Source organism: Rhinolophus sinicus, chromosome 7 (genome assembly GCF_057876585.1).
Source record: "Rhinolophus sinicus isolate RSI-liver-muscle chromosome 7, RSI-T2T, whole genome shotgun sequence".
Classification (NCBI taxonomy): Eukaryota; Metazoa; Chordata; class Mammalia; order Chiroptera; family Rhinolophidae; genus Rhinolophus; species Rhinolophus sinicus.
The window spans coordinates 54,790,341-54,802,715 of record NC_142507.1 but is presented as its reverse complement, the minus strand read 5'-3'; the positions used below and the strand labels follow the sequence as shown (position 1 = coordinate 54,802,715).

Below are 12,375 nucleotides of genomic sequence, written 5' to 3'. Positions count from 1 at the left end.
AAAATACTTTTTATCCTAGCGAATATATGGGATTTAAATTTTTCATGAGTAATACATGCTTGTAAATAAGTCAGTGAAACTAGAGCTTTACTGATTCAAAAGTTAAGTCTCTTTTCACATGGCCTCATTTCCTCGCAAATCCTGTCTTTCTCAGGAGTAAAACTGTTAAATGAGTATGTTGTGTATCCTTTGATACCTTTCTTATGCATTTACTAATCCATACATGTGCAAAGCTGTTGTTTTATGTAATTGGTAACATACTAAACTTAATTTGGTAACTTAACTTTTTATCTTCATGTATCTTGGAGATCTTGTCATCGGAACATACAGAATTATCTTATTCAGTGCTAAGAATATATTATCATTTATTTAGTTATTCTCCTTCAATGGATTGCACATTACTTTTTTACATGTAGGACTTCAAATCAGTTGAAATTTACTTTCATATAAGGTATGAGTTAGTGCCGTGCTTACGGCTGGTCATTAGTCGAAGTTGCAGATTTGGGAGTGAGCATGACCCTTCTTGTGCTGGGTGTCGTTGTTTCTGTTGTCAGTGGACTTTAGTAAAGGGTTTCTTTGTTTTGGTTTGGTTTGGTTTTTTGGAAAAGCAAAAAAAGATTTAATTTAAAAAGAGATATAATATTTTTGAATTTTTGAATGGTGACTTGCCACTATTTATTAATTTATCCTTTCCCTACTTATTTGAAACAATACCTTTATTGTGTACTAAATTCTTATACATCTTTGGGTCTCAGGGTCTTTCTTTTATATTCTTATATTCTCTTCCCATCAGTCTGTTTTGGTATCTGTTACTCCATTTTAGTTACTGAGGCTTTAAAATGCCTACAAAGAGAATGATTTCTGCCTTTACTGTAGTAAGAAAGTGACAGTTTGTGACATCTTAATCATTCACTTCAGAAAGGGTCACCTTAAAAATGTGCTTTGAAGGGAAAAGGCTTTATTTCAGATAAGCCTTTCTGTGCCAGTAAATTCTAGTGTCATACACAGTCAGCAATATGAAACACTTATTTTCAACAAAATTATATTCTGAAATTTGAAGAGATTATGAAGAGAAAGATACAGTTTCACAGTTTCTGCCCTTAAGAGATTGTACAGGAAAGGACATGACACAGTGAGTTCCCAAAGACAGCAAGTATTTCACCTTTCTCTCACTGGAACCTACTCTCGTACTTGTTATGTAGTAGGAGTTTGTTCATTTACTTATTCAGTAAGTAATCATTGCAGAATTAGTCCATGTGCTGAGGACAGATAAAATGTGAGCACATCTCGATACGCTCCCGAGCGTCATGGATCTCAGAGTCTCAGTGCTAATAGGAAGAGTTATGTAGGGTTATGAGGGGAACCACAGAGATAGGTAATTGACTTCTTTCCCTTGTAGAAGTAGTGATGAAGCTGAAATCTGAAGAATAGACATCATCGGTTCTTTGAAGGAACAAGGCTAGAGCAAACATTATAGGCAGACAAGTGTGCAAATGCATGGGAGGTTGAGGGAGGTGAAAGCTGTTGTGGCCAGAACACAGTGAATTAGAGCAATAGGGTATCAGATGAGTCCAGATGGGCATAACGCTTATGTGGGGTAATGCCTGTGAGCTGACCTCTAGACTCAGAAAAATCTGGGTTCAAATTCTGCTTCTAAAAGGGAGAAAGATAAATTTTTTAAACTTGTGTAAAAAATAAAATCATACTAAAAATATTAGTTATATTTAGAACTGAATACTGTGCTCTGTAGTAAAGCTTATCGGTTGGATCTAAAGAGGTACCTGGGGCAAGATCAATAGGCTTTAATGCTTGTATTATTTTTTAAAATGCTGAAAATTTATGAACTAAGAGTCCAATGAAGAAATTAGTAAAACCAGAGAATAAGCCTCAAAATGGTAAAGAAAGGGTATAAAACATATACATTAACGAAATAAAGCTGCGGTACAGTAGAGAATCACTGAAGACCAAAGTGAGTTCATTGAAAACTAATAAGATATACGAAGTCCTGGTAAGGTTAATCAATAAAGAGAGAAAGGGAATAATAAAATTAGGACTAAGAAGGAGAGCTATATGTGAGATGTTACAAAGTGACTACTGGAAGAACTTCTGGAGCAACAAATTGGAAAACTCAATTGAAATGTGTGCATTTCTGAAAAAAGCCTGCTCTGGAAGACATGGCCTGAGCACTCCTCTTAGGTGACTTAATCTGTAATTTAAAATCTTGCCACATAGAAAGCATGAGGACCAGACAGTTTAAAAGAAAGTTCTACCGTACTTGAAAGAAAAAGATCATTGCAGGCTCATTACTGCACATTAGAGGCTCCGGGGATAGGGGGGCACATACCGAAAGTACGTAAATGTCAGTAATCGGGTTAAATCTTGACGTTGACACCCATGGAGACACAGGACAGGTGACCATATAGAACAGCGCTGGTGTCCCGAGGTCCTTCCTGTCCTAAGCCGCTGCCTTTCCACTAGCCCGTCTCCTGGGTTTGAAGGTAACCATATCTTTACCTTGCATACCATTGAAGCGTGTAGCTGGAGGCAGTAGAGTTTAGTTTATCCTCCCTGAACTTCATGGTTTTCTGTCTGTAGACTTGAATAATTATAACAATAAAAAGCTCAAGTTGTCAACTTAAGAGCAGAGGCTGACTTGCATACTTTGGTACTTTGGGCGTACTTCTCATTACTTATTAATTTAACACCAAAATGCTCTGAAACAATGAAACCCTGAATCTGCTTCAGAAAGGCCCTTGCTTCATATTCATATTAATATTAGTAACTTCCGTGATTCTGAGGCTGACCCTTGTGGCCCAGGGATGACAGTGATCTACTAGAAACCATGAAACACCCAGGCTGAAGCAAATCTGCTGATACTTGGTGTTGGCTGTTCAGCTGGCTCATCCCTCTATGGGGGAGAGCAGCCAACAGGTATTGGGGGTCATGACCCACCTGTGGGGGAGGTGAAAGAAAATTGCTCCTGACTCCCTGAATTTCATTGGGAAAGTTATACAAGACGTGCTTTTGTGTCTCACCGTTTTTGCTCAACATACTCACATTAAACAGTTTTTGTTGTTGCATGTTGCTGTAGTTACCTCCTTTTTGTTACCGTATAGTAAGCCATTATTTGTATATAATACCGTTTTTCCATTTTACTGTTGAGTTATTTCCAGTTTGAGGCTGTTATCCAAAACTGCTGCTCTCTCTGTTCCTCTAATGTCCACTGGTGGGTATGGGCACTCATTTCTCTAAGGTACATGCCTAGGAGTGGAATTACTGAATAAAGCAGTGGATTTGCCCCAAGACTTAATTTCAAGCTGTGGTATATTAAGCTCGTGTGGAAGTGTGTGGGTAAGAGAAAGAGACCCCTGCACGCGTACAAGCTTCGTACGTGACAGAGCTGACACTGTGTTGATAGGGAAAGAAATCAATAGTCAATAAATTGTGCCCCCGAAGCTGGTATTGGTAGGAAGGAATGGGAATGAAACTGGGTTCTGCCTTACCCCATACACAAAAGTTAATTCCCAACTGATGAAATACATAAACCTAAAAAGCAAAACTTTAAACTTTTAGAGTTTTGGAAGGAGAGAAGCTTCCTGACCTTGTTAGAAAGGATTTCATAAACAAGGCATCAAAAGCAATAACCATACGGGTAAAGATTGATGGACTGGATTATATTAAAACTAAGAATTTCTGTTCATCATATATTATGATAAACATGAAGACTTGCTACAAGCAGAGGAAATGTATACCATATAATGTGTACAGTTTTGGTGCTCAGCATGTATAACAGCAACAACGTAATCTAGCCTGCATAATCTAGCAATTCCCTTTTAAGTAATTTAGGAAAACTCTTGGCCAACGGGCACCAGAAAACACTTTTTGAAAAAGTAGTGGCAAGACTGGTTATAATACATAGCAACTGGAAATATCCCAGATTAACGGAAATAAGTATATTGTAGTTTTTCACACAGTGGAATATAACATGGTAATACAAATTAATGAATTACAGCTGACATGTAATAATTGTGGATGAATCTTAGAAACATAATACTAAATGAAAGAAACAAGTTCCTAAAAATGATATAGTAGCGGATACTATTTTTTTTTTTTTTTTTTAGAAAAACACAGAAACTAAGCAAAGTATTGGTGTAGATGAATATATCATAAACCGTATTTTAAAATGCCATACCTCTTCTTTCCTGAAAAATTCAGTCTTAAAGCCGTTAGGTTGATATCCACTTGGGGTATGGAAACCATGGTGACCCCGAGCTGGGCTTTGGAACCTTAATGGAGTGAGGGGTTGGGCTGTAAGATGAGAGAGAGGGAGAGACGGGATCAACCCAGCCTAGGGCGGCAGGAGGTGAGTAAATGAGAAAGACTCTTACAAAGAGCCCCCACTGTGGGGTGTCAGGGACCGGCAAGGTGAGGAAGATGTCCGTCCCAGACCGCGGTGGAAAGTTTTAAAATTCTATGAGGAGGCATCTGCGTTTCTTATATGCCCGCAGGGTGATTCTGATCTGTGTGGGTAGCACTTGGAAACCCGTGGCCGTTGGTGGGAGGGAAAATACACACACACACACACACACGTATGTGTATGTGTATATATTATATATGTATATTCAGGAAAACAGCAAACATTTTTGATTGAAGAAGAAAGAAAGATAAGGTGAAGACGTAGAAGTGAATTTGGCTGGTACGGAAGACAATAAAAAGGTGATAAATGAGTAAATAGATAATAAATAGATTCCATGATCAAGTAAAATTTATCCCAGTTATGTAAGACTTGTTCAATATGCAAATGTCAGTTAATGTAATCTAGCACAGCAGACTAAAGAAAAGTCATGATCATATCAATACATGCAGAAAATGAATTGGGCAGAACGATGACAAAACCTCTCGGGAAGCTAGAAATAGAAACTACCTCAACATAACAAAGACCACATGTGAAACCCCAAACTCAGGGGTGAGAGACAGAGCTTCTCCCCCAACAAGGCAAAGATGCCCACTTTTGCCACTTCAGTTCAAGAGTGTTTAAATTCCTAACCAGAACAATTAGGCAAGAAAAAGAAGTAAAAGGCATCCAAGCTGCAAAGGAAAAAGTAAAATTAGCTCTGTGTCCAGATGCCACGTCTTAGATTTGGAAAACCCTAAAGATTCCACAGAAAAAATTGTTTAAGCTACTAAACGGATTTAGCAAAGTTGAGAATACAGAATCACCATACAAAAATCAGTTGCATTTCTCTACACTAACAACTTTCCAAAAAGGAAATTAAGAAAATTCCATTTACAGTAACATCGAAAAAGAATATAATACTTGATAAACTTAAGAAGGCAGGAGACTTACACATTGAAAACTTCAAGCCGTGGGACAAGATTAAAGAACACAGATCAATGGAAAAGCCTTGTGGCTGTGCATTAAGATATCAGTGCTACCTACCCAGAGCCGTCTGGAGAATGAGTGTCATTCCCACCAAAATCTCAGTGTCGTTTTCTGCAGAAATAGAAAAATCCATCCTAAAATTCATAAGGAATTTCAAGGGACGCCACATAGCCAAAACAATCTTGAAAAAGAACAAAAGTGGAGGACTCAACACTTCAAGGTGTTTTTTTCTATCTCGCATTTTTGCACAGGCAGGGACTTTGACTGTGATGCTGAATGTAAGTGATGAGAGCAGACGTTTGCTCTGTCCTTGATATTAGGGAAATTGTATGTCTCTCACCACTAAATGTGAGGCAAAAAGAAAATCTAGGAAATCCCCTGCTCAGGTCCCACGGTCCCCAGCCAGTCTGTTTGCGTATGTTTATTTGATATATAATTTCCAGGGTTTTCAGTTGTACTTAGTGGGAGGATAAGTAGACATGTCTATTCCATCTTTGCCTAGAACTGGAATCACCTTAATTTTTAAAGATGTTTTTGATTCATTTAGAATTATTTCGGCAGGTGTTTTCCTCTCCCTTCTGGCACTTACAATTTATATCATTGCCTTCTGGCTTGCGTTGTTTCCAACGTGAAGTCTACACTCATTCTTATTTTTGTACTTTTGTGTAGATTGGGTATTTTTTTCTCTGGCCCTTTATTTTCTTTATCAGATAGTTTTCAGCAAGTTTATTATGATACCACCTTACTTGTTTTATTTGAGTTTACATTGTTTATGGCTTGCTGAGCTTCTTAGAACTTTAAATTTATATTTTTATCAAATTTGGAAATTTTTTGACCATTACTCTTGAAATTCTTTCTTTCATTATGAATTTTTGTTACATTGTGAATGCTTCATTATTGTGTGTCTGGTGTTTGTTCTTTTCCCACTGTTGAGTTTACTTTGGTAGGCAGTGAAGTTACTTGCGATCGGCATGGATTCTTTTGAAGATTGTTTTTAAACTCGTAAGAGCTGGCCCATAGTCCAGCCCTACAGAAATGGATACTATTACCCTCCCCCCGTGTTGGACAGTGTCTGTCCGTTCTGCCCAGTGGGCCCCGAGTATCTCCCATCATGTCTGAGCTCTGGGAGTTGTTCAGGCGATAGTGCTGTGGTCATTCTTCGTGCAGCCTTAGGAACTGCCCCTGCACAGGCGCAGTGTCCTGAGGGACACGCACACGTAGATCTCTAGAGTTTGTTTCCTGCACAGCTTTCTGCGCTGCCGTGCTCTGCCCCACGGGCTCCCGCCGCCCCAGCCTCTCTGCACGTACTCTGGTCTCGCTCTCTTTTCAGCTCATCAAGTTGGGCGTTCTCTCTGCTTTGGTTCTGCTGCTCTACCACCATCCTGCTCATAAAGGAAAAGTGGTTGCAGGACTCTTCTCTCTTTTTTCTTTCCGTTTTCTCGGGGGGTCACAGTGCTGCACTGTAGTCCAGTGTCTGATATAATAATTGTTTCGTACACTTTCCAGGTTTACAGTGGTTTCCAGGTTTATACCAGGTTACAATGGTTCCCTGTAGTTTTACAGTTGTTTCTCGTAGTTTTCTGTTAGTTTCTGTCAGTAGGACAAGTCTGCTATCGGTTACTCCAGCATGGCCAGATGAGGCAGTCTCCGTATCTCTTTCTTTAATTGCTGTTATGTTTTTATAAATAGACAGTCATTTGTAGGAAATTATTTTTTTCACCATGAAATTATCTTTAAACTTCTCTTTGTAGCTTTACTGAAGCAGCAGTTGAGATTCCCAGTCCTCCTGAAACCCCAGCCAAACCTCCCGAACCTGAAAGTACCTTGCAGCCTGTGCTTTCTCTCATCCCAAGAGAAAAGAAGGCCCCACGTCCCCCAAAGAAGAAGTTTCAGAAAGCAGGGCTGTATTCTGACGTTTACAAAACTACAGAGTAAGTAATAGTACCTCTCAGCTAACATCCGTTACAGACCTGTTATTGTCCCATGTTTGAGAAAACACTTTGACCGTCAAAACAACATGCGTAGAATGTACACGAGTAGGAATCGCATCACAGACACCTCAGGTTCTCTGTCGTCCTGACACTGCACTGTGGTTTGGGGGCTGGTAGATCTTCCCCGTCTTTATCTTCTCTGTCTTTGTAGGTTACATTTCTATAGTTTGGATTCAGATGGTGCTTTTTTGTTCATTAAAACTAACAAGAAGGACATTATGCATGTATCTAAAACGACCTTGGTGATTTTCGGCAGCTCGTTGCTCATCAATTGTGTTCCAAGCACTTTGCCAGACGAGTAAAATCCTCCTTACTTTTAAAACTTCACATTCCCTTGGGAAAACATAGCTTGATAAGCACTCGAATTGAGAAGTTTTAAAGCACCAAAGAGCTCTCACTACCTGTATCATGAGTAAGAAGTATCTCACAGAATCGAGTTGGGTTAGGTTCGGAGCTTCGGTAACAGTTCGCAAGGTGGAGAAGGGTATTCCATTCAGAGAGTAGCACGTACCAAGGCACGTCCTGGGTTGCAGAGATTTTTCATATATTAGAACAACTCAGAGGTTCAGTGTTTCTACAATGTAGTGCTGTTGTAGGAAATAAACAAGTGATAGCCAAAACCGTGGACTTCACTGACTCAAGGTGTTTATTCCATTAAGTGACAGGAACTTAAAAATGGTATTTTGAGAAAGGAACTGAAAAGTACGAGTTTGTGTTTTAAGGTCAGTCTGGCAACAGAGTGGAATATGAATTGAGTGAGAGCGTTACTACTGGCAGAAACTCACACTAGCCATTAACAGGTCATGAGGGTCTGAATTTAGGCAAGAAAGAGTAAAATTGAAAGAGGAAAGGTTAAATGTTAGAGACACATCTGACTCGGTCAACATGTGAATCACAGAACTTTATTAGCATTGAAAGATTTTTCATTGATTTGCCACTGAGTTAAATGTCACATAAATTCTTTGTACTCTATTCCTGCTTCTTGATCATGGAAATGTTTTATTACTTAGGTTTAGTTTCAGCTGCCAATCATAGGAAATCCTCTCAAATCACCAAGACTGAAAAGATAGACTTTTGTTTTCCTCTAATTTAAAAGAAGCTGTGAAATACACAGTTCAAGGTTACTATGGTATCAAAATTAGATGGAGATAAAACCACAGTCTCGATATGGAAGATGCATTAGATGAGGAAATATTAGAAGACCGGTGGGAAGCTGGACGCCCTTGAGGTTTTCCAGGATGGAAGTAATGTCATGAACTAAGGAGAGAGCGGTATCAGGATGTTGGAAAGGGTGGAGTCTTGACACTTTTCTCACAGTAACATTGAAAGGAATCAAAGCCTGATTGGATGGCAGGGAGTAAAGGACAGGGCCAGAGTCCTGGGTTGAATGTTGCATCCCCGGGTGTGTGGCGGTGTCAGTAGCTAAGATGACAGATACAAGGGGTGCAGCCGGTGCTCCTGGGTTTCAGAAAACCTCTCATTAATGATGTAGGCACCAAAAAAGTCTAGTGTATTAGTCATCAGACTATTAAAAGAGGTTAAGCTGTGGATCAGTATTCAGTGCCTGCTGTAACAAATTACTTACGTTGTTAAAAGCAACACACATGTATTTTCTACTTCCTGAGGTCAGAAGTCCGATACGAGTCTCTCCAGGCTAAAATTAAGGTTCTGGCAAGTCTGCATTCCTTCTGGCGCTCTGGGGTAGAATCCTTTGACTTGCCTGTCCAGCTTCAAGAGGCTGCCCACGTCCCTTGGCTGCCCACATCCCTTGGCATGGGGCCCCTTCTGTCTTCCAAGCCAGGAGTGACAGGTTGAGTCCTCACATTGCATCACTTCCACCTTGGCTCTGTTTGCACTTCGGTTTTCACTGACTCTGCCTCTCTCACAGCCCTCTTCCACTTACAAGGACCCTTGTTATTACATCGGGCCCACCCAGATAATCCAGGATGGTCTCCCTGTCTCAGAATCAACAAATTAGAAATTTTAATTCCATCTGCATGTTCCCAGGTGCTGGGGATTGCAACGTGAATGGGGGGGGGGGGGGGGGCGGTTATTACGTGCCTACTGTACCCCTCTAGGCTATAGGACAGGGGATGGGGAGTGGGGTTCTCACTTCTGCTTTTCTGTTTGTCTGGAAGTTAGAAAAATGCTGTATTACTTTTAGAATTTAAATTTTGTTTTCTCTAAATGGAAGATATTAAGTATCAGACATATATCAGATGAATTAGAGAAGGACCGTCAGGCTTCAGGGGCTGTGTGACAGTCAACAGCACAGTATGCAAGACTTCACACGACTGACAGGAGCCGTCAGCTCTCCTCTGAGGCCCGTCACTCGTAACATTTTGGGCAAATGACTTTCTCTGGGAATCGTGAAAATGAAGCTTGATGTATAAAATTAAGCCGTTGAACTATAGAGCTCATAGCTTAAGATTCTCCCAGCTCTCAAATACTGACTTCTAAATCTTATAAAATAAGAAACTCGCATACACTTACTTTGATTTATGGGCTAGACTTTGAGTACTGAATCTCTTACAGGAAATGGGGTAACTACAGTTTTATAGCTTGCAGACTTATTTTCATGGGAATCATATATAAAATATAGATGTACTTTATAATATTTATTATGTATCATACATAATGTTTGCACTTAGCTATCATTTCCTCAAAATAGTACAGATCATTGGAAATAAAATCATGGTACCATCTTGCATTTGATATGCCATTTAAATTTTCAGAATACTTTTATGTTAAATCTGTGGAAAATGGTAAAGCTGGTAGTTACTATATCTACTTCTTAAGAATCTGACACACAAAGGTTAAGGAACTTACCTAAACGTAACAGTGTTTGCCTTTAAAACCAGTTCTGGAGTCGAGTGCTTAAGGCCACACCACTTGTTTTACCATTGACTCCTGCTGCTTTTCAGAGACAGATTTGTAGGGCAGAGGATTAAAATTTCTGTCTTACGTACAGAAAATCTGATGGTTAACGTAGGATGAAATACCAGAACCTGGTTCATTTTCCCCTGAATTGTTTTAGGAATAGTCGAGGCTCTGAGTCTAATTTGAATGTAGGAGTGTGGAGAGAATGAATGCTGACATCACGCCACTCCCTGTATGAAGTAGATTCAGGCTTTGTATTTGTTTCAATTAATAAACTATCTTTTAGAGCAGTTTTACGTTCACAGCAATAATGGAGCAGGAAGTACAGGGATACCCTTGGCCTCAAACCCCACAGAACTCCCTCATCTCTGCTTGGCCTAATGCTGCGCTTGACAGGTGGTGACACAGAAGCTAATGAAAGGTTAAATGACTTGCTCAAGTCACACAGATTATTTTTAGCTAAAACAGCTTAAAATTTCATTTATCTGATCTTTATTTCAGTCATTAATCAAGAAAACAAAAATAACCCATGTAAAGTGTTTTTTGAATCATTTTTAAAATTTTCTTTAGGGTTGTTGTTTTTTAGGTATAGTTGAATACAACATTATATTAGTTTTGGGTGTGCAGCGTGTTTCAGTATTTGTATATATGGCAAAATGATCACTGCGATCAGTGTAGTTAACATCTGTTGCCTTACGTACTAGGAAAGTTTATTTTCTTGACAGGACTTTTAAGATCTACTCTTAGGAACTCTCAGATATCCAATACAGTATTATTAACTGTCGTCACGATGCAGTGCATCCTGTGACTGTCTGGTTTTATTCCTGGGAGTTTGTCTCTTTTGACTCTCATGGCCCATTTTCCCCACCTCCTACCCCCTAAGAGTCTGTTCTCTGTATCTCTGTTTGGTTTTTTTTGTTTTTGTTGTTTTCAGATTCCACATATAAGTGAGATCATATGGTCTTTGTCTTTCTCTGAGTTATTTCACCCAGCATAATGCCCTCGAGGTCCATCCTTGTTGTCGCAAATGGCAAGGTTTCCTTTCTTTTTAATGACTGAATAGCATATCACTACATTTATTATATTGTAAATAATGCTGCATGAACATGGGGGTGCATACGTCTTTTCCAGTTAGTGTGTTCGTTTCCTTTCGATACATAAATACCCAGAAGTGGAAGTGCTGAGTCATATGATAGTTACATTTTTAATTTTGGGGGGAACCTCCTTACGATTTTCCACAGTGGCTGCACCAATTTACATTCCCACCAACAGTGCACGAGGGCTCCCCTTTCTCCACATCCTCGCCAACCTTGTTATTTCTTGTCTTTTTGATGACAACCATCCTAACATGCGTGAGGTGATAGCTCACTGTGGTTTTGGTTTGCATTTCCCTGGTGATTAATGACGTTGAGCACCTTTTCATGTACCTGTTGGCCATGTGTGTGTCCTCTTTGGACAAATGTCTGTTCAGATCTCCTGCCCATTTTGTGATGAAGTTGTCTTTTTCCTGTTGAGTTGTATGAGTTCTTTATCTATTTTGGTTATTAACCTTTATCAGATATGATTTGTAAATATCGGTAAGATTGCTTTTTCATTTTCTTGTTGGTTTCCTTTGGTTTGTAACTTTTTAGTTTGATGTGGTCCCTTTTGTTTATTTTTGCTTTTGTAGCCTTTGCTTGTGGTGTCAAACCCAAAAAAATCATCACCAAGATGGATGTCAAGGAGCTTAACCCTCTGTGTTTTCTTCTAGGAGTTTTATGGTTTCAGGTCTTATTTTCAAGTCTTTAATCCGTTTCAAGTTGATTTTTGTGTATGTTGGAAGATAGCTGTCCTAAGTGGCTCTGCCTCCTAAATCCAGGTGAAAGTAATTTTGAGAACAGTGTTTTACATCTTAAAGATCACGTGTAAATGCAACTAATTTTGTTCCTACAAACAACTGCAACATACCATTCATTGACTCTTATTTCATAGTTTTCGTATCTAGTAATTAGTTCATAGTTTTCATATCTGAATAGCTGTTAACACAGGTAGCAAATTTTGTGAATGGTATTATGACAGGTAGCCTTTTTGATCTTAGGTCTGTAATGTTTATATCTAGGAATTTGCAAGTGATTTCCTACG

The 12,375-nt window shown here is 39.2% G+C and overlaps 1 protein-coding gene across 4 annotated transcripts in view; it reads left to right on the top strand.

Moving 5' to 3' along the window:
* The window catches only part of ASH1L (ASH1 like histone lysine methyltransferase), a 142,512-nt gene that overhangs the window by 95,369 nt on the left and 34,768 nt on the right, over positions 1-12,375 (top strand). For 3 of the 4 annotated variants that reach the window (XM_074318857.2, XM_074318858.2, XM_074318856.2), the window contains one exon: positions 7,135-7,314. The exons of the other annotated variant lie outside the window; for it this stretch is intronic. In XM_074318857.2, the coding sequence (XP_074174958.2) occupies positions 7,135-7,314 (180 nt within the window). The remainder of the gene's footprint in view (positions 1-7,134; positions 7,315-12,375) is intronic. 4 annotated transcript variants of the gene reach the window in all.